Below are 19,584 nucleotides of genomic sequence, written 5' to 3' on the forward strand. Positions count from 1 at the left end.
TTCAGTGAGATACAGGTATTCAGTAAATATAGTCATTCCAAATGGGAGAAATTGGCCAAAACAAAGGGCCCATGCAAGCCTGAATTCCAGCAGGGCAGTCAAAATTCTAAAGCTCTCCAAAATGATCTCCTTTGACTCCTTGTCTCACATCCAGGTCACATCGATGCAAGAGGTAGGTTCCCAGAGTCTTGGGCAGCTCTGCCCCTGTGGCTTTGCAGGATATAGCCTCCCTCCTGGCTGCTTTCACAGGCTGCCATTGAGAATCTGCAGCTTTTCTAGTTGCACAATGCAAGCTGTTAGTGGATCTGCCATTCTGGGGTCTGGAAGATTGTGGCCCTCTTCTCGTAGCTCCACCAGGCAGTGCCCCAGTAGGGATTCTCTATGGGGGCTCTGACCCCACATTCCCCTCTGCACTGCCCTAGCAGAAGTTCTCCATGAGGGTCCCACCTCTGCAGCAAACTTTTGCCTGGGCATCCAGGTATTTCTATACATCTTCTGAAATCTGGGTGGAGGTTCCCAATCCTCAGTTCTTGACTTCTGTGTACCCTCAGGCTCAACACCACGTGGAAGCTGCCAAGGTTTGGGGCTTGCATCCTCTGAAACCGTGGGCTGAGCTGTACTTTGGCCCCTTTTAGCAACAACTGGAGCAGATGGGGCACAGGGCACCAAGTCCCCAGGCTGCACACAGCATGGAGACCCTGGGCCTGGCCCATGAAACCATTTTTAGCTTCTAGGCTTCCAGCTCTGTGGTGGGAGGGGATGCCATGAAGACCTATGACATGCCCTGGAGACATTTTCCCCATTGTTTTGGGGATTAACATTCAGCTCCTTGTTGCTTATGCAAATTTCTGCAGCCAACTTCAATTTCTCCTCAAAAAATTGTTTCTTTTCCACTGCATTGTCAGGCTGCAAGTTTTCTGAACTTTTAAAACAGAATGCTTTTAACAGCACTCAAGTCACCTCGATAGAATCTCACTCTTGATATCCAGGCTAGAGTACAGTGGTGAGATCTCAGCTCACTGCAGCCTCTGCCTCCTAGGTTCAAGCGATTCTTCTGCCTAGCCTCCCAAGTAGCTGGGATTACAGGTGTACATCACCACACCCAGCCAAGTTTTGTATTTTTAGCAGAGACAGTGTTTCACCATGTTGGCCAGGCTGGTCTTGAACTCCTGACCTCAGGTGGTCTGCCCACCTCGGCCTCCCATAGTGCTGGGATTATAGGCATGAGCCACCATGCCTGGCCTTCAAGTCACCTTTTGAATGCTTTGCTGCTTAGAAATTTCTTCTATCAGATACCCTAAATTATCTCTCTCAAATTCAGTGTTCTACAGATATCTAGGGCAGGGGCAAAATGCTGCCAGACTCTTTGCTAAAACCTAGTAAGAGTCACCTTTGCTTCAGTTCTTAACAAGTTCCTCATCTTCATCTGAGACCACCTCAGCCTGGATCTTATTGTTCGTATCACTATCAGCATTTTTGTCAAAGCCATTCAACAAGTCTCTAGGAGGTTCCAAACATTTCTACATTTTTCTTTCTTCTTCTGAGCCCTCCAGACTGTTCCAGCCTCTGCCTGATACCTATCCCAAAGTCATTTCCACATTTTTGGATATCTTTTCAGCAACACCCTACTCCTGGTACCAATTTACTGTATTCGTCTGTTTTCACACTGCTGATAAAGACATACCCAAGACTGGGAAGAAAAAGAAGTTTAATTGGACTTACAGTTCCACGTGGCTGGGGAGGCCTCAGAATCATGGCAAGAGGCAAAAGACACTTCTTACATGGCGGTGGCAAGAAAAAAATGAGGAAGATGTAAAAGGAGAAACCCCTGATAAAACCATCAGATCTAATGAGACTGATTCACTACCATGAGAACAGTATGGGGATAACCACCCTCATGATTCAAATTATCTCCCACTGTCTCAAAAATAGAGTTTTTCATTTCAGACTACTAAAAATATATACAGCTTTAGTCCCTCCCATAACACATGAGAATTATGGGAGTACAGTTCAAGATGAGACTTGGGTGGGAACACAGAGCCAAATCATATCAGAGATGTATTTCAGAAACTCTATATACAGTAGTAGTTGGCCCTGGTGGCTCTTTGGATAACAGAGCGGTCGTATAATATGACCCATGTATGTGTTACCTACTTGATATTAGTGCTGGTTAATATTTAGTGAATGGGTTGAAGACATAATGTAGACAAAGTGAAGCCTAGAGAAGCTGCAAATCCAGTGTTCAGCCCTACATCTCACTCGCTCAAATGAGTTAAATTTTTTTAATGACTTCAAAATTTTAAAATTATTACTTTGATTTTAAACAGCTGGGGTTAGTTTTTTATGTCTAGTTTTATGCAAAGGTGTCTACAAACTTTGTATTGAAGTTTGAGCTTTCCAAATTAGTAATGCAAAAAGAACTACTTTTTGACACATAAAAATATACTGATTATATATGGAAATTAACCAATCGTCTGAGTAATTTTATTTCTGTATAACCAGTGTTTCTTTCTCATAGACGTCCTTGCCGTCCAGAAAGGGATTTCGACACCAGACCACCAAGTTTTTGTATCGCTTGGTGGGATCAGAAGATATGGCTGTGGACCAGAGTATTGTCAGCCCTTACACCTCTCGGATCTTGAAACCTTATATCAGGTATATGGAGAACTAGAGGTGTGATGTCAGGTGTGTCATGAGGGATGATAATGGTGGTTTCTGTGCCCTATTCTCCTGTTGGAGAGAATAAAGATCACAGACTGTGAGCAGCATTGGCAAGGACTGAGTTCTGTGCTTCACCTCCATTTTCTTCCTTTGTTTCAACTCTACTTTTTGGCAGAGAACATGGTCCTTTGAAAGAAACTTAAAAAGCAAGAATAAATTAACTGAAAGATTGCTTTGTGATTATCATAATCATTATTTTATTTTATTTATTATTATTTTTTGAGACAGACTCTTGCCCTGTCACCTAGGCTGGAGTACTGTGGTGCAATCTTGGCTTATTGTAACCTCTGCCCCCAGGGTTTAGGCAATTCTCCCACCTCAGTCTCTGGAGTAGCTGGGATTACAGGCATGCACCACCAAGCCCAGCTAATTTCTGTGTTTTTAGTAGATACAGGTTTTACCATGTTGGCCAGGCTGGTCTCGAACTCCTGACCTCAAGTGATCCACCTGCCTTGGCCTCCCAAAGTGTTGGGATTACAGGCATGAGCCACCGGGTCCGGTCCTTATGTTATTTTAAATACTAAAGCTGTATATATTTTTAGTAGTCTGAAATGAAAAACTATGAAAGGTGTCTCAGTTGAGCCTCCATCTGGACTGGATGTATATGGGACAGTTTCCAATAATGCTCTCATTGTCCAGGCAATGAAGTGGAAGCTGAGCTTGCTAGAGAGTCCCAGCAGTGTCTGGCACTGTCACTGAGAGCACATTATTGCTTTCGTTACACTACAGTTGTCCTGCAGCTTCATGATCACCCTGACTCTCCATGCCGGCACCACATTCCTGGGCAGGCACAGTGAAAGGCAATTTGTGAGCTGCTCCAAGCTCACTTTGTCTCTGGTGTTCCCCAACTACCCCACAAAGTTGGGTATTCCCCCTTCTGGCCTCCAAGGCACTGGAGATGCAGCCTTGTGTCTGACTCCTCAGGGTGAATCGGATGCAGTTTCTGTTTCCTCACTTTGTTCATTAAGGCACCTGGCACAGTCCCTGGTAGGTACAGAGGGCTTTGGCCTGATGAATGTTCACAGTGAATTTTAGATGTCATACCATAAAAGTATAGCTATAATCAATCCAGCTTCTGTGTAAAACAGTGCAGGTTACTTTAAAGTTTCAAGCAGATCAAAGAGTTTATATGAGTCAAAAAGCTAGGAATAATACCAGGTATTTTTCTTGACTTGTATTTCTTTATCTTCTGTGGTACCGGAGGCGTGATTATGAAACAAAGCCACCCAAACTGCAGCTCCTGTCACAGATACGTTCCCACCTGCACAGGAGCGACCCTCGCTGGACGCCGGAGCCAGATGCACCTCTCGATTACTGTTATGTGCGGCCAAATCATATCCCAACGATCAACTCCATGTGTCAGGAGTTTTTTTGGCCGGGTACGTTCCCCCTCCCAAGCCAGGAAGGTCATTTTTTCTGTACAGTCCATTCTAGCAGTTTTTTTAATTAGTGTATGTGGTATCCTTAAGATTTTTACTCATGATTTCATTTAGTCTCTGCTAACATAAAAATATTAAAATGCAAATACCTCTTGCTTTCCTAAAATCTAGAAGAAGCCAGCAATACACAGGGTTTTTGTTTGTTTCTCCTCCCTGTTTGTCTCTACTTCCCGAGTAAAAAGATTCATCCTGTTTTGCTTCTCCATATATTTAGATACCAGGTAATGTCTATCAAAGATACCAGATTGGTAGCTTGGGCATGTTTGGACACTTTTATTTTTGGCTTAATAATTCTTTATGTTTTGTTTATTTAGCTGTTCCTTAGAGAGTGTTAGTACAGCCAGAAGGTATGTTTTAAAAGCCAAATACCTTGATCATGGACTGTGAGAATAAGAGTAAACCCAATATGATTTGTCATTTTATCAGCCTTAACAAAATTGCTTCTGAAGACCAAAGTCATCAATTAAAAGAACACATTTTCATTGCTAAATATAAATGTGTTCTTTGTGGATCTGCTTTCCCACGCTTCCTTGAAACCTAAAGGAAATAATACGTATTTTCCAGATGTTAGATACAATTTCATCAAGATTAGAGCTATGTCGTCTTTACTGCCAGATAATCACATAACTGTGCATGTGGTGGCAGAGCTGCACTCATTCTTTTGGGAGTCATATTTAACCAAAAGCAACATTCTGGGAGCATCTCCTGCTTCCTGCCCTTATGTTAGGTGCCTTCCATACATTATGCACAGAACCATTTTTTACTTACGTATTGTGAAAGGTAGCATTTGTACAAAAGAGCTTATAAATTACACGTGTGGGGTAAAGGATATGATAGAACACGCTCAGGGGATCTTCACTCAACCCTGTCAGGTCTAGTTATGCTCTTCGTCTTACACATTGCAGAAACAGAGTCCTCGAGATATTTTGAAATGTGCCAAGCCACACGTGGTAGAGAAGGCTTAGTTCAAAGCCAGCTGTGTCCAATTCTGAACCCGTGCATTGCTACCTACCCTATTTTGCCACTCTTCTTTTAACATATGTACTTAAAAAAATACTATGTTAATTTCGATATTTTCTAAAATTCACTCATTTTTATGATCTGGATGTGTGGTATCTATGGTAATATCTTTACCTCCAATTTTGGTGGTTTTTTTTAGCATGCAGGTGTAGCTATACATACATGCTGAACAGCTTGGTGTTCCTTAATTCTCAAAGGCATGCGGTTTGAGTCTGATCGTTTCTTTCCTTTAGGCATTGACCTGTCTGAGTGTCTGCAGTACCCAGACTTCAGTGTGGTTGTTCTCTATAAAAAAGTCATCATTGCCTTTGGCTTCATGGTTCCCGACGTGAAATACAATGAAGCTTACATTTCGTTTCTGTTTGTCCACCCTGAATGGAGAAGAGCAGGGATTGCAACTTTCATGATCTATCATCTGATTCAGGTAAGTTGTCTATATTTGTGATTTATCACCTGCATCTGGACTCCCCTGGACAGGGGAGGAGGAATGAAGCTGAGCTAGCCCTTCCAGTGTGGCCCAGTGGAATGGTTTCCTTGGAAACCAGATGAAGAAAGCCAGTCATCAACATTCATGATATTATTAAAGCAGGCAGACAAAACTCTCCAGTCCTCTAAAACAAGATTATTATTCAGACCCAGGTTTCATGGAAACCAGTTTGTGAACATGTGTAGTAAATAAAACGAGAAAATGCCAAAAGCAAGATCTTTAGGGTACACCGTCGATGTCAGTAATAGCTGCTGCTCAGGATCATCACCTTCGCAACTCAGAGAAGTGAGAGTAGGACTATCATTGTGTATTTTTTTAAGTATTTGTAAACATTTTAGCACAGCTGTATCAATAAGAATATGTATTTATTTTATTTTTATTTTTTGAGGCGGGATCTCACTCTCACCCAGGCTGGAGTGGCACAATCACGGCTCACTGCAGCCTCAGCCCCCTGGGCTCAAGTGATTCTCCTGCCTCAGCCTCCTTAGTAGCTAGGACCACAGGCATGCACCATGCCCAGCTGATTTTCTGTAGGGACAGGGTCTTGCTGTGTTGCCTGGACTGTACTTGAACTCCTGGGTTCAAGCAGGCCTCCCATCTCAGCCTCCCAAAGTGCTGGGATTATGGGCAGGGGCCACCATGCCCAGCTACATATTTTATTATTACTGATAGTTTTTAATTTTACTATCACTGTATAAGGTTGATATGAACCTTCTAAGATTTGATTCTAATATTGAATTGTAATTTATCCTTTGATATATTTGTAAGTCAACTTTTACTTAGAAACCATTTGGTATGGAGGATTACATGTTATGCAGGCAAGATTCCTTTTAAAGTGAAGATGAAGATGATAAAAGTTGTTTCTCCAGTTTTTAATGAAACTTGCTTAATAATTCCCAAACGTTGGCAGGAACCTTGAGAACCATTTTCCTAGAAATTGCTTTCTTCTCTCCTTAGGCAATGACTATGTAAATCACTGACTGAGTAATTAATATGCGCTACTTTGTGGTGGTGTTTCTCTCTTGAGAGTTTCTCAGTTATTTCTACAACACTCCCTTTCTCTGCCCTATCCCACCCAAGAATTGATCTCTCAGTATGCATCTTTTTAACCTAGGAGAGCACTTAGAGGATTTGCTGCCTTATCTATCACTGGTAAGGGTCTGAAGACAAGACAGGAATAGTATGTGTGTTGCGGGGGTGCAGGTGAGAGCTGGCACAGAGTCAGTCCCTGCCGAGTGTTGGCAGGGCCAGTGGAAGAGTGGTTCATCTTTGTAGGTGGGCACCTTCTCCCCAGCCAGACCATACACCTGAGGGCCCAAACATAGGCGGAATACACTCGATAGCATTTAGTGATGGCCACGGTGAGATCACATGTACTTGCAATCACTAACATGACCCCACAAAATTTGCTTTAAAAACTCACAACGTGTTCTTGTCCCTGGCATACTAGTAAGTGCTCTCTTGTTCTAAAAATGCCTATGAATACACATGGCAGTGAAGCAGAGAAAGCAGGTAGCCGTCAGATGACCCTCAACAGAGGAGTTCTTAGAGGCCTGGGAGAACCACGGGTCATAAATCTCAAGGACTGTATCAACTTCAGTAAATTCTCAAATTCTATGACCTTTGGGACACCTTACTCTCTGTAGCTGCTTAAAGAATCAAAGGACTTGCCTTGTGTTGATTGAATGATTGTTACTCTTTTCCCCTAAGATTAGGTCAAAGCCGAATGTAGAAATCTCAGTTCTAAAAAGCTAATTCTGTCAGTTTTGGAGATGGAAGGTGGACTTTAGGATTCAGAAGGTCTATACTTCTGAGGGCCTCAGGTTTTATAATTGCAGTCTTGATAGTTCATGTTTGTGCATGTAATTTAGCAGGTCTAGTAAAGGAATTTTTACAGGTTTTGAGGAGGTAAAAGATAACATCTAGTTTTAAAAAGCAAAACTTATTTTGTTCTGTATTTATTCAAGGTTATCATAGTGTTGGGTATTGAAATGTTTGACATATTTAAAGGTAATTTAGTTATAAATAATAAAGTTCACAATAATTATATCCGCACTGACCCTTTGCTTCAAAGAAAAATTTTTAAATGCCCAGAATGCTATCAGTTTCCTTAGTCTTGTGAATGTTTTGACCAGCAGCAAAATGTCATTCTGTTTCCAGCTGTTGTTGGTGTTACAATGTCTCAGCCTCAGTCTCTGACTTCTCTGGTTTCCATAACTAACTGCCTACACTTAAAAGTGCTTCTTCACCTACTCATTTTCCCTCAGGCTTTTCCATTTTTATCTTGTATTTTTCCACTCTTGGCAGACCTGCATGGGCAAGGACGTAACGCTTCACGTCTCAGCAAGCAACCCCGCTATGTTACTGTATCAGAAGTTTGGATTCAAGACTGAAGAATATGTATTAGATTTCTATGATAAATATTACCCATTGGAGAGTACGGAGTGTAAACATGCATTTTTTCTGAGGCTCCGGCGCTGATGTGAATACAGCTTCCCACAGAGAAATGCATGCATTATTGGAGAACAGGTCTTTGTGAAGACGGAAAGGCAGTGATTGATTTCACAGGGAGCTCTCGTCTTCTCTGTGCTTACGTGGTCCTTCAAACCTCCCAACCAGAGTGAGAAAAGTGGCATGCAGTGAAATAAGCAGTAAGTAGCCCTTCAGCAAAATCACCCTCCAGTCCTTCCTGGAGACCCCTTCAGACAGCATCTCGGATTTCACAGTTAAATGAACAATGTTGTGGTCCTCCATCCACCTGACAGTTTGTAATAGTGAAACAGCATCTAACCTGATGTTCTTGGAGAGAGATAACCTGTCTGTCGTAACTTAAAGAATGAGAAAATGTGGGTAGCTATTAAAGATTCATGCAGTCTCAAAAGGCACTGTCCTGACATGGGATGATGAGAGATTATGAGATGAGTTCGTAAAAGGAATCCAGTCCTGTGCCGGCCATCAATGCATTGTCATTGAATCCAGGAAGATCTCTAGGGCACTGAAGTTCTGTTGTTTCTTTTGCTGACTTTGGTCACAGTCAGAAAAAATAAACTACTTGTTTGTGTCTACATGTTCTACCTGTTCTACCTGTTAGCATCTTCCTGCAGGGACTTTGGCCCATGGCCTATCCTGGCCCTTCTCATGCCCAAGACAGTCGTTTCATAGGAGTGGAGGTGTGGGTGATGCAAGTAGAACCCTCTGTAGACGTACCCTGTATGGTCTGCAGGACTGGATTGTTTGTTGTGTTTGTGGCTGTTGGAGATAGACTGTCAATCGGGTTTTTTGTGATCCAGTGAGAACATTTCCAAAGGTATCAAATGTTCTCAAATGAAAAGCTTTCTTTGCACAGTCCATGACCAGAGCTTCAGTCTAGTCAGTTTCCTTTCATACCCTCTTAATTAAGATCAGTGGTTCTTAACGTTTTGGGATATGGATCACTTTGAGAATCCAAAGAAAGCTGAATACTCTCTAGAAAACTGTCATGCACATTTAAAATTTTGCATCAGGGATCTGTCAACCACAAGTTAAGAACATGTGTTTTAAAATCTGTGCTTGGAGCCAGCTCAGATTCCTTTGTGTGAGAGAGAATGTGTTGAGCTCCCACATCAAGACATCTGGAAGCTCTTTAGTCACCTGAGGAAACAGCTGAGGCTCCATTTCATTTGTGAGAGGAACTGTAGCAGCACTGTCTCATTTCTTGCTTTCTTTTTTCTTTACCTCCCACCCTGCCTCCCAAGTTTTCCTTCTCTTTGAAAGGTTTTTGTTGACAGAGTGGATTGTAACACCACGAAGTAAAATTAAGGCGACATTTCCACATCTGTAAACCAGCTTGTGATTGTTGCACGTGAATGTCAGGCATTTGTTGTTGCAAAGCTAGGGGCTCAGATATTGTCTGTAACTTCCCGGAGCTCAGCAAAGCTGTGATTGCTTTTACTGACTCTGTGTCACATTTTTTTAAACTATGACAAATTAAAAAATAAATCCTTTTCATTTATTTTTCTTTATTTTTTACTTTATTTTATTTTTTAAAATTTTGAGACAGGGTCTCATCTGTCAGTCACCCCGGCTGGAGTGAAGTGGCACTGGTGCAATCTCAGCTCACTACAGCCTCCGTCTCCCAGGTTTAAGCCCTTCTCCCCGCTCAGCCTCCTGAATAGCTGGGACCACAGGAACACGCCACCACGCCTGGCTAATTTTTTGTTATTGGTAGAGATGGGGTTTCACCATGTTTTCCAAGCTGATCTTAAACTTCTGATCTGCCCGCTTTGGCCTCCCAAAGTGCTGGGATTATAGCCATGAGCGCCCAGCCTATGAGAAATTTTAATTATACACAAAGAGAATGATGCCACAGATCCCATCACCCATATTCAACAGTTGTTGAAATTCTATCTCATTTGCTTCATTTATCCTTTTGTTTGTTTTTTTTTTCTTTGCTAAAATATCTTAAGGTAAATTCTAGATATTATATGATTTTACCACTGCTTACTTGAATAGGTATTTCTAAAAAATAAGGATATTTTCTTAACCTCAATGTGCATTACCACTGCTCTAACAAGATGAACACGTTTAGAATAATCTAGTAGTCAGCCAGTAGTCACACCTTTCAGATTGTCTCAGAAATTCCTTTTACAGTTGGTTTGTTGGATCAGCAGCCAAGCAGGGTCCACATAAGTGACTTACTGTCTTGTCTCCACCGCCTGTTCATCTAGGCGGCCTCCGCCCCATTACTGCCCTGCCACTGACAACATTGATTGTTCTGTGGCACATCCCACATGTGGGTTGTCTGTTGCATCCTTGTTGTGTCCTTCGTGGGGCAGGACTGACTGGACAAGGTGAGGAGTGGACCTGTGCTTGCCTCTTTAGCCGAGGGTGGGGACAGCTGACTTTCCCTGCCCCACCCCAGTCCGCGCTTGGGTGTTGGGGCAGGGCCATTTTCCAGGGGTAGGCTTGGTGGCCACTGTGTGTGAGGCAGCTATCCGTTTTGACCTGCCTTTCTCACTGGCCTTTTTCCTGAGCTAGCCCTGTAGCAAACTCTTAGCTAGTCCTCTAGAAGTGAGTCTCCACAGTGCCAGACTTGGGGCTGCGTTGCAGAAAAGCCATGTTTTGGTGGATTTACAATAAAAATTTACTGTGAAGTTTCAGAATTTCATTTAAGGAGGAAGGCTTGGTTTTTTTCCTGCCATAAAAGTGAGAATGGGTTCTGACAAGCTGAAGCACTTAGCCTTCATTTGTGTATTCCTGACAGAGTCTGGATTGTCTCCTAAGAGGTGGCCTGGGGTAGCCAGGTGGGCCTTCAGGATACCCAGGGTGGTGTAGGAATTCTGATTAATTATTGTCCATATTTGCCCAGTCTTTTTCTAGGGAGATTGAGCTCTATTTACAGCAGGATGTTTAAGAACCAGAAACCTAATTTTGAATTTTCTAAAGACAGTTAACATATTTTTCATAGTTTCCATCACCTAAGAGCCACACTACTTTGGGACCTTTCCTGGAACTGTCTTGGTGTCTTCACCACAGCCCTGGGGAGAAGCATCCAGGCTGACCCCCACAGTGTGGGGTTGTGTTACACAGTGTGGTTAGGGATGTCCTTCAGGTATCTAACAGCAGGAAGTTGCAGTAAAAACATAATGTACCTCAGTACTGGGAATGACCAAGGGGTCATGAGGCTTTTCATTAGTACACACCTAACTCACATACTTGTGAGTTCATTAGTACATACTTGACTCTGACAAATGGTTTACAGTTATTTATGAGAAACAAGTTCACAGTCTTAGTGAATGTCATGCTGCAGCTTCCTCATCTGTAAAACCGAGTTGATAAGACCCACCTCACAGATTTCTAGTGACAGGTACAAGGTCAAGAAAACCACCAGTGGAGGACCCTGAATTCTAAGTCAGGGAGTCTGGCGCCACAGCCTGCAGCCTTCCCTGCTCTGGCTTAGCCTTGGGGAGGGTGCTGGGAGGTGGTGGTGGGAAGTTTAGGGGGTCTGCATGTGTCTGGCTTAACACTGCCCGTGGTGCCCAGCACAGAGCCATACTCCATACACTGGATGAAGCAGGGAGAAAACGAACTGTGTACCAGGAGTTCAATGTGATGAGAGGTAATGCCTCACTAATGCCTCTTGTTTTATTCATTTTTAAAATATTATAGGCATGGAATCTTTCTGTTTATCACAAATCATAAGTGTTCCTTATTGCACCCAGCCCCTTCTCTCTACCTGGATAGGTAAAGGCAGCTCTTAGCGTCTTTGAACCTTACAACATTATATATAGGTTACCCCATGCCAGAGGAATTTCTACAAAAGTAACCACATACAGCAGTAAAATTTTCAGTTATATGAGCTAAAGGAAAAGACTGATGGCTACTTAGGTAAGAGGCTGGAAGGCAGACAGTTTGTGTAGTCACAGATGGAATGGCTCCAGGCAAGCCCATGTGTGTAAAGGGCAGCTCAGCCTTTCCCTGTAGCTTTGCTGCTCATATAAGGTGGGATTTTATTGCAGGTGACATCAGAGCATGGATCTGAAAGGCCACTGGCCCAAGCATGATGATGAAGTCACTTAGAAACCCAGGAGACCCAACAAGCATCCTGTCCAGCAGAGCAGGTCCCATCTGCGTCACATGTGAATCCTCTCAGCCCATGGGACAGCCAGAGCCCCTAGGGGTTTGTCTCCATTAGGTGTAGTCAGAAATGTGCTGGTAGATGTCTGACTATAGACTGGGGGTTAGGCGGGAAGATGGGGAGCAGTAAACCAAGCCCTGATTTGTAGTGTTTGCTGATTCCCATGGTAAAATACTATTACTATGGCCAAGTTTCTTTTTCTTTTTCTTTTTCTTTTTTTTTGAGACAGAGTTTCATTCTTGTCGCCCAGCCTGGAGTGCAGTGGCGCAATCTCAGCTCACTGCACCCTCTGCCTCCTGGGTTTAAACAATTGTCCTGCCTCAGCCTCCTGCGTAGCTGGGATTGCAGGCGCCTGCCACCACATCCAGCTAATTTTTGTATTTTGTATATTTAGTAGGAGTTTCACCATGTTAGCCAGACTGGGCTTGAACTCCTGACCTCAGGTGGTCTGCCCACCTCAGCCTCCCAAAGTGCTGGGTTACAGGCGTGTGCCACTGCAACCGGCACCATGGCCAGTTTTCAAGCTACCAATGTGATGTCACTAAACCCAGAGGCAGAAAGGCGTGCACAGTAGCCACTATTATATTGTATTTCTGTCACACAGAAACAATAGGTGGAAGTTAAGGTCAAGAGCACAGGTAATAGTTACAAGCAGATAATTGTCATGTAGTAAGTTGTTTTATTTGTTTCTTATAGGGTCTTGCTATGTTAGCAAGGGTGGTCTTGAACCCCTAGCCTCAAGCAATCCTCCCACCTCAGCCTCACAAAGTGCTAGGATTACAGTCATGGGCCACTGCGCCCAGCTGACATTTAGTAAGTTTTGAGTGTTTTTTAAAATATGATTGATTTAATTGTATATAATTTAACTTTTAATAATGACTTTGGAAAGCTAACCATCAGCTCCTGCATGCAGTCACCTCAGGGCTGGGCAGAACGGGGTCTGATGGCTTGCCTGGTGGTCCCACAAGCAGCAGACGTGAGCAGCTTCTGCAGTTCACCACATGCTGCCCACAGTGTCAGCCTGGGCAAGGATGGAGCTGCCTCCCAAGGAGTTCCTGTGCTGTCAGGAGTAGAGGGTGGGGTGGACTAGGAAGGTCAGGGAGGCTTTCTGGAAGCCCTGGGAGGCCCAGGTTGCAGCCTCACACATGCTGGATTGTCTGTGGCTTTTGTAGCTTCCAAGCTGGCTGCTTGGAAGGGAGGGAGACCACTCTACTGAACACATTTTATGGCTTAGAGCAGTGGTCCCCAACTTTTTTGGCACCAGAGACCAGTTTTGTGGAAGGCAAATTTTCCATGGATTGGAATTGATGGGGTGAATGGTTTCAGGATGATTCAAACACATTACATTTATTGTGCACTTTATGTCTATTATTATTACATTGTAAAATTTAATGAAAGAATTACATGAGTCACAGTAATATAGAATCAGTGGGAGCCCTAAGCTTGCTTTTTGCAGCTAGATGGTCCCATCTGGGGGTGATGCGAGACAATGACAGATCATCAGGCATTAGATTCTCATAAGAAGTGCACAACCTAGATCCCTTCAACATGCAGTCCACAACAGGGTTCACGCTCCTGTGAGAATCTAATGCCACCGCTGATCTGACAGGAGGCGGAGCCCAGGTGGTAATCTGAGCTGTGGAGCGGCTTAAATACAGATGAAGCTTTGCTCACTTGCCCACTGCTCACCTCCTGCTCTCCAGCCCTGTTCCTAACAGGCCACAGACCAGCACTGGTTCATGGTCTGGGGGTTTGGGACCCCTAGTTCAGAGCTTTCCTACCACTTAAAAACACATGACTTGAAAAAATTTCTTTTGAATTCATATTCCATTCACATTTTCACAATTATCAACATTACATTTGTCCATTAGAAAAAAGATGGACTGCTAAGACTCTTCTAATTTCAACTCTTAGAAATTTTCAAATTTTAAAGAAAGGAAGGTTACATTTAAAAAAATTTATTTATTTATTTACTTATGTATTTATTTTTGAGACAGCACCTCACTCTGTTGCCCAGGCTGGAGTTCAGTGGTGCCATCTCACTGCAGCCTCCTCCTCCAGGTTCAAGCAATTCTCATGCCTCAGCCTCCTGCATAGCTGGGATTACACGTGCATGCCACCACACCTGTCTAATTTTTTGTACAGTGGAGATGGGGTTTCACCATGTTGGCCAGGCTGGTCTTGAACTCCCAACCTCAGGTGATCCACCCACCTCAGCCTCCCAAATGCTGGGATTATAGGCGTGAACCTCCATGCCCAGCCAGGAAGATTAAATGTTTTGTCACCTACTTTTGTGAATGTTTCTCACTGATGACAGTCAAGAACTAGAAGAGAGAATTATTAAAAACTTATTAAAATATTTGAAGAGATTTTATTTGAAAATGATATATAAATTCAATATTTAGTACATTCTATTAGTTTATCTCTCCTAAGAATGTAAAAATGATTTTCTTCACTAAGCTCTAAGTGGCTGCATCCATCCCTCTGTTGTGTCCAGTGTGTGGCACAGATACTGTTTTATTTGTGCCCTATGATGCAGAGAGAATGCTGATGGGCCACCTCTGCCATACAGCCAAAGGACATTCGCAGAGCCGTTGTCTCAGCAACTCCATGAGGTGGTCCTATAAATGTCCCTATTTTATAGAAGAGAAAAGTGAGGCTTGAGAGGTGAAGAAACTCCCCAAAGATGCACAGAGAGGTTGGAGTAAGCCAACGCCGGGCCGCAGATGGAAAGGGTTGCACGGGAATAGTCTGTGTTCATTTTTTTTGAGACACGGTCTTGTTCTGTCGCCCAGGCTGGAGTGCAATAGCGTAATCTCGGCTCACTGCAACCTCTGCCCCCCAGCTTCAAGCAATTCTCCTTCCTCAGCCTCCCAAGTAGCTGGAATTATAGGGCTCACCACCATGCCCAGCTAATTTTTTGTACTTTTAGTAGAGATGGGGTTTTGCCATGTTGACCATGGCTGGTCTTGAACTCCTGACCTCAGGTGATCTGCCCACCTTGACCTCCCAAAGTGCTGGGATTACAGGCATGAGCCACCATGCCCAGCCTATTCTGTGTTCTTTAAGGCTTATGGCATTTGTAAGCTATTTGTTTTTAAAGACAGATCTATCTTTAAAAATGGAAGCAACTCGATCAAAATTATGTTACAAAATTTTGAAACCATTGAAGTTTAATGTCAGATAAAAAATTAAATTTAGAGAGCTATGTGAGAGGCCACATGCTGATGCCTCTCCACATTATATTTCACTCGACAAATAATAATGCCTTTATTTGCTAAAATGCTGCTTGTATCAGTGTCTGCAGTGGCTCTTCTTTGCAGGAGTAGGTGCTGTTGTCTGTATTAACCAGATTTGGGGCTCCCCGGGAGCTGCTCTTGTCCTCCCCAGCATTTGGCCGAAGCCTGGGCACATAGAGACACTCAGTTACCAAGATCCCCAGAGCAGTGACAGCTTGTTTCTGGAGAATAAGTCCTTTGGACAGCTTACTGCTTTCCTCCCCTTCCCAGAGAGCTAAACAAATGCTTCCTAGCCTTGCCCTGCAAAAACCCCAACATGGAAGGAGGCCCCACCTATAACCTGGCAAGAACTCATGTCCTTTGAGGTTTCATTGTTAAAAAAATACAGGTATGGGCCAAGTGCCATGGCTAACACCTGTAATCCCAGCACTTGGGGAGGCCGAGGAGGGCGAATCACCTCAGGTCAGGAGCCTGAGACCAGTTTGGCCAACATGGTGAAACCCTGTCTCTACCAAAACTGCAAAAATTAGCCGGGCATGGTGGTGCATGCCTGTAATTCCAGCTTCTTGGGAGGCTGAGGCAAGAGAATTGCTTGAACCCAGGAGGTGGAGGCTGCACTGAGCCACAATCGCACCACTGCACTCCAGCCTGGGCAGCAGAGTGAGGCTTCGTCTCAAAAAAAAAAAAGTAGGTATGTTATATTCTACTCTGCACCACTAATCTGAAATTTTATTTTTTTCCTCTCAATGAATATTCAAGGAGTTCAAGACAGACCTGTTTTCACTTTGAATGATACTTTATAATTCGTTTTATTTTGAGAAAGAGAATTTTGAGATGAAATGACAGTTGAAAGGCAAACATGCTACTAATATGTTCACATTTGCCCAAAATGTCTAGTATTCCAGTTAAACTGAGTATTGCTCAAGGCTCAAGTGAAAAGATATGTCTAAGGACATTAGGCTCCAAGTGGGATGAAAAGCAAAAGCCTGATCTTAGAGGATCTTGAGGAAGCAAGGATTGTTGGCATCATGGCCCCTGTGATTAAGCCTTAGGCTGTGGCCCCATGCCTCTGAGTATAGGAGTTGCTTACCACTGAGGAGCAGACAGTACTCAGCTCTTCCAGAGCCGGTGCTAGGCTGAGCTTGGTAAAAACAGCAAAGGCCACAAAGCATTAAGCAGACAATATTAGGTGCTAAAAATACAAAAATAATGGAAGCTCTCATTTCTGAACTCTTCTTTCTCCAGCTGCTCTATGAGGTGGTCCTGTAATTGCCTCTATTTTATGAAGAGAAGACTGAGGCTTGAGAGGTTAAATAACTCCCCAAGGATGCGCAGATAGTAAGCAGAAGATAGCATCTAAGTCCAGGCTACCTGGGCCTCTCAGCCAGCCTTCTCCCTGTCTGCAGAAGTGTGTAAGATGTAGGAGGAAAGCTTCTGGAGGCCAAAGAGGCCCCTGAACCCTGAATAGGGACCCACGATTCAGAGCCCAGCCATATACTTCCCATTCACTTTGCTGGTGGGACCGCTAAGCTCCTGTTTAGATATTTCTTTGCCGGTCTCCCAAGTCAGAGTTCTTAATCTGAGGTGGTTGTATGCAAAAGCAAGTGTATATGAGTATGAGAGTATGCATGTATTTCTGGGGAGGGGGCCTGAAGCTTCTTCAAAGGGGTATGTGAGACAAATAGTAGCAATTAGCCCTGTTCGGATGCAGACTTGAGGTCAGGCATGGTGGCTCACACCTGCCTAGCACTTTGGGAGGTCAAGGTGGGCAGATCACCAGAGATCAGGAGTTTGAGACCGGCTTGACCAACATGGCAAAACCCCATGTCTACTGAAAATACAAAAATTAGCTGGGCATGGTGGTGGGTACTATAATCCCAGCTACTACTTTGGAGGCTGAGGCAGGAGAATCGCTTGAACTCCAGAGGTGGAGGTTGCAGTGAGCCAAGATCGTGCCACTGCACTCCAGCCTGGGCGACAGAATGAGACTCCATCTAAAGAAACAAAACAAAACAGATGCAGACTTGAGGAAGACACTTTCTAGAGCCAGCTGGGTAATCGAGATAAAGGTACAAAGCTTTGACTCACCAAATGATGACTTTAAAATATTTTAATTTTGACATAATATCAGGCTTAAGGAAAAGTTGCAAAAGAACTAAGAATTTCTGCATACTCTTTACCCCAGTTCTGTAAATGTTAATATTTACCAATCTGCCTCTCTCTCCTCTTTTCCACACACACTTGCTCATACACAGACACTATTTTTTCTGAACCAGTTAAAAGTAAGTTGTAGATATCATGCCCATTTTACCCTTAATATTTTGGTGTGTATTTCTGAAAGCAAGGACAGTTCTTACCTAACCACAGTACAATGATCAAAGTCAGGAAGTCAGTGTTACTATCATGCTGTTATCTAATCTATAGTTCAAATTCAATTTCACTAATTGTCCTACTATGGCCTTTATGGCTAAAGAAAATCCAAGATCCAGTGTTGCATTCAGTTACCACGCTTCTTTAAGCTATAATCAGGAACTGTTCCTGAGTCTTTTTTGACAATGACGTTTTGAAGAGTACTGGCTAATTTGTAGACTGTCCCTGAATCTGGGTATGTTCACTGTTTTCTCATGCTTGTTGAAATTTGTTTTTGTGACCTAACATAGGCTCTATCCTGGAGAATGGTTCATACGCTGAAGTGAAGAATGTGTATTCTACAGCAGTAAGATGAAATATTCTGTAAATATCTGTTAGGTCCATTTAGTCTAGAGTACGGTATTAGTCCAAAGTTTCTTTGTTGATTTTCTTTCTAGATGACCTCTCCAATGCTGAATGTAGGATGGTGACGTCACCAATTATTATTGTATTGGAGCCTATCTCTCCTTTTTGTTTTCTCAAAAAGGCATTTTCAGACCAATGGAGCTGATCTCTTAAGCTCTAATCATGTTTATTTTATATATCTGTGTTATCTGATATTAGATGCATATATTTCTAATTGTTATATCCTCTTGCTGAATTGATGTCTTTATCATTTATTAATGGCCTTCTTCGTCTCCTTTTACGGTTTTTGACTTAAAGTTTATTTTGTCTGATGTAAGAATAGCTGCTCTTGCATGCTTTTGGTTTCCATTTGTGTGGAATATCTTTTTCCATTTCTTCACATTCAGTCTTTGTGTATCTTCTGGGTGAAGCAAGTTTCTTGTAGGCAACATATAGTCAAATCTTGACTTTTTTTTTAACCCATTCGGCCAGTCTATTTATTTATTTATTTTTGAGACGGCATTTTGCTCTTGTTGCCCAGGCTGGAGTGCAACGGCATGATCTCAGCTCACTGCAACCTCTCCCTCCCAGGTTCGAGCAGTTCTCCTGCCTCAGCCTCCCAAGTAGCTGGGATTACAGGAGCGCACCACCTCGCCCAGCTACTTTTGTATTTTTAGTAGAGATAGGGTTTCACCATGTTGGTCAGGCTGGTCTCAAACTCCTGACCTCAAGTGATCTGCCCACCTCAGCCTCTCAAAGTGTTGTGATTACAGGTGTGAGCCATTGTGCCTGGGCAGTCTATACTTTTAAATTGGGGAATTTAAGCCATTTGCCTTCAAGGTTATTATTGGTAGTAGGTGAGAACTTCTGTCATTTTATTAATTGTTTCTTTATTGATTTGTATGTCTTTTGTTCCTTTCTCCCTCTCTGGTTGCTTATCTCTGTGATTTGGTGGTTTTCTGTAGTAATCATGTTTGATTCTTTTTTCTCTCTCTCTCTCTCACTTGTGTATCTGCTCTACCAGCAAATTTTGGACTCTCATGTGTTTTTATAATGATAGGTATTGTCTTTTCACTTCCAGATATAGGATTCCCTTAAGCATTCCTAGTAGAATTGATCTAGTGGTGATGAATATCCTCCATTTTTCTTGTATGGGAAAAACTACTACTCCTTTATTTCTGAAGGATATAGATTTGCTGGGTATAATACCCTTGGTTGGCAGGTTTTTTTCTTTCAGCACATGGAATATATCATTCCATTCTCTCCTGAATTGTAATGTTTCTGCTAAGAAATCTGCTGTTAGTCTGA

The 19,584-nt window shown here is 43.0% G+C and overlaps 1 protein-coding gene across 2 annotated transcripts in view; it reads left to right on the forward strand.

Moving 5' to 3' along the window:
• KAT14 (lysine acetyltransferase 14) overlaps window positions 1–19,584 on the forward strand; it is a 74,983-nt gene that overhangs the window by 30,962 nt on the left and 24,437 nt on the right. Inside the window, exons 7-10 of one of the 2 annotated variants that reach the window (XM_003732817.6) lie at window positions 2,519–2,655; window positions 3,925–4,100; window positions 5,414–5,604; window positions 7,975–8,732. In XM_003732817.6, the coding sequence (XP_003732865.3) occupies window positions 2,519–2,655; window positions 3,925–4,100; window positions 5,414–5,604; window positions 7,975–8,148 (678 nt within the window). In that variant the 3' untranslated portion in view covers window positions 8,149–8,732. Of the gene's footprint in view, window positions 1–2,518; window positions 2,656–3,924; window positions 4,101–5,413; window positions 5,605–7,974; window positions 8,733–19,584 lie in introns of those variants that run through there. The other variant, XM_054255240.2, reaches the window with a different exon arrangement.

The sequence above is a fragment of the Callithrix jacchus genome, chromosome 5, assembly GCF_049354715.1.
Source record: "Callithrix jacchus isolate 240 chromosome 5, calJac240_pri, whole genome shotgun sequence".
Taxonomy (NCBI): Eukaryota; Metazoa; Chordata; class Mammalia; order Primates; family Cebidae; genus Callithrix; species Callithrix jacchus.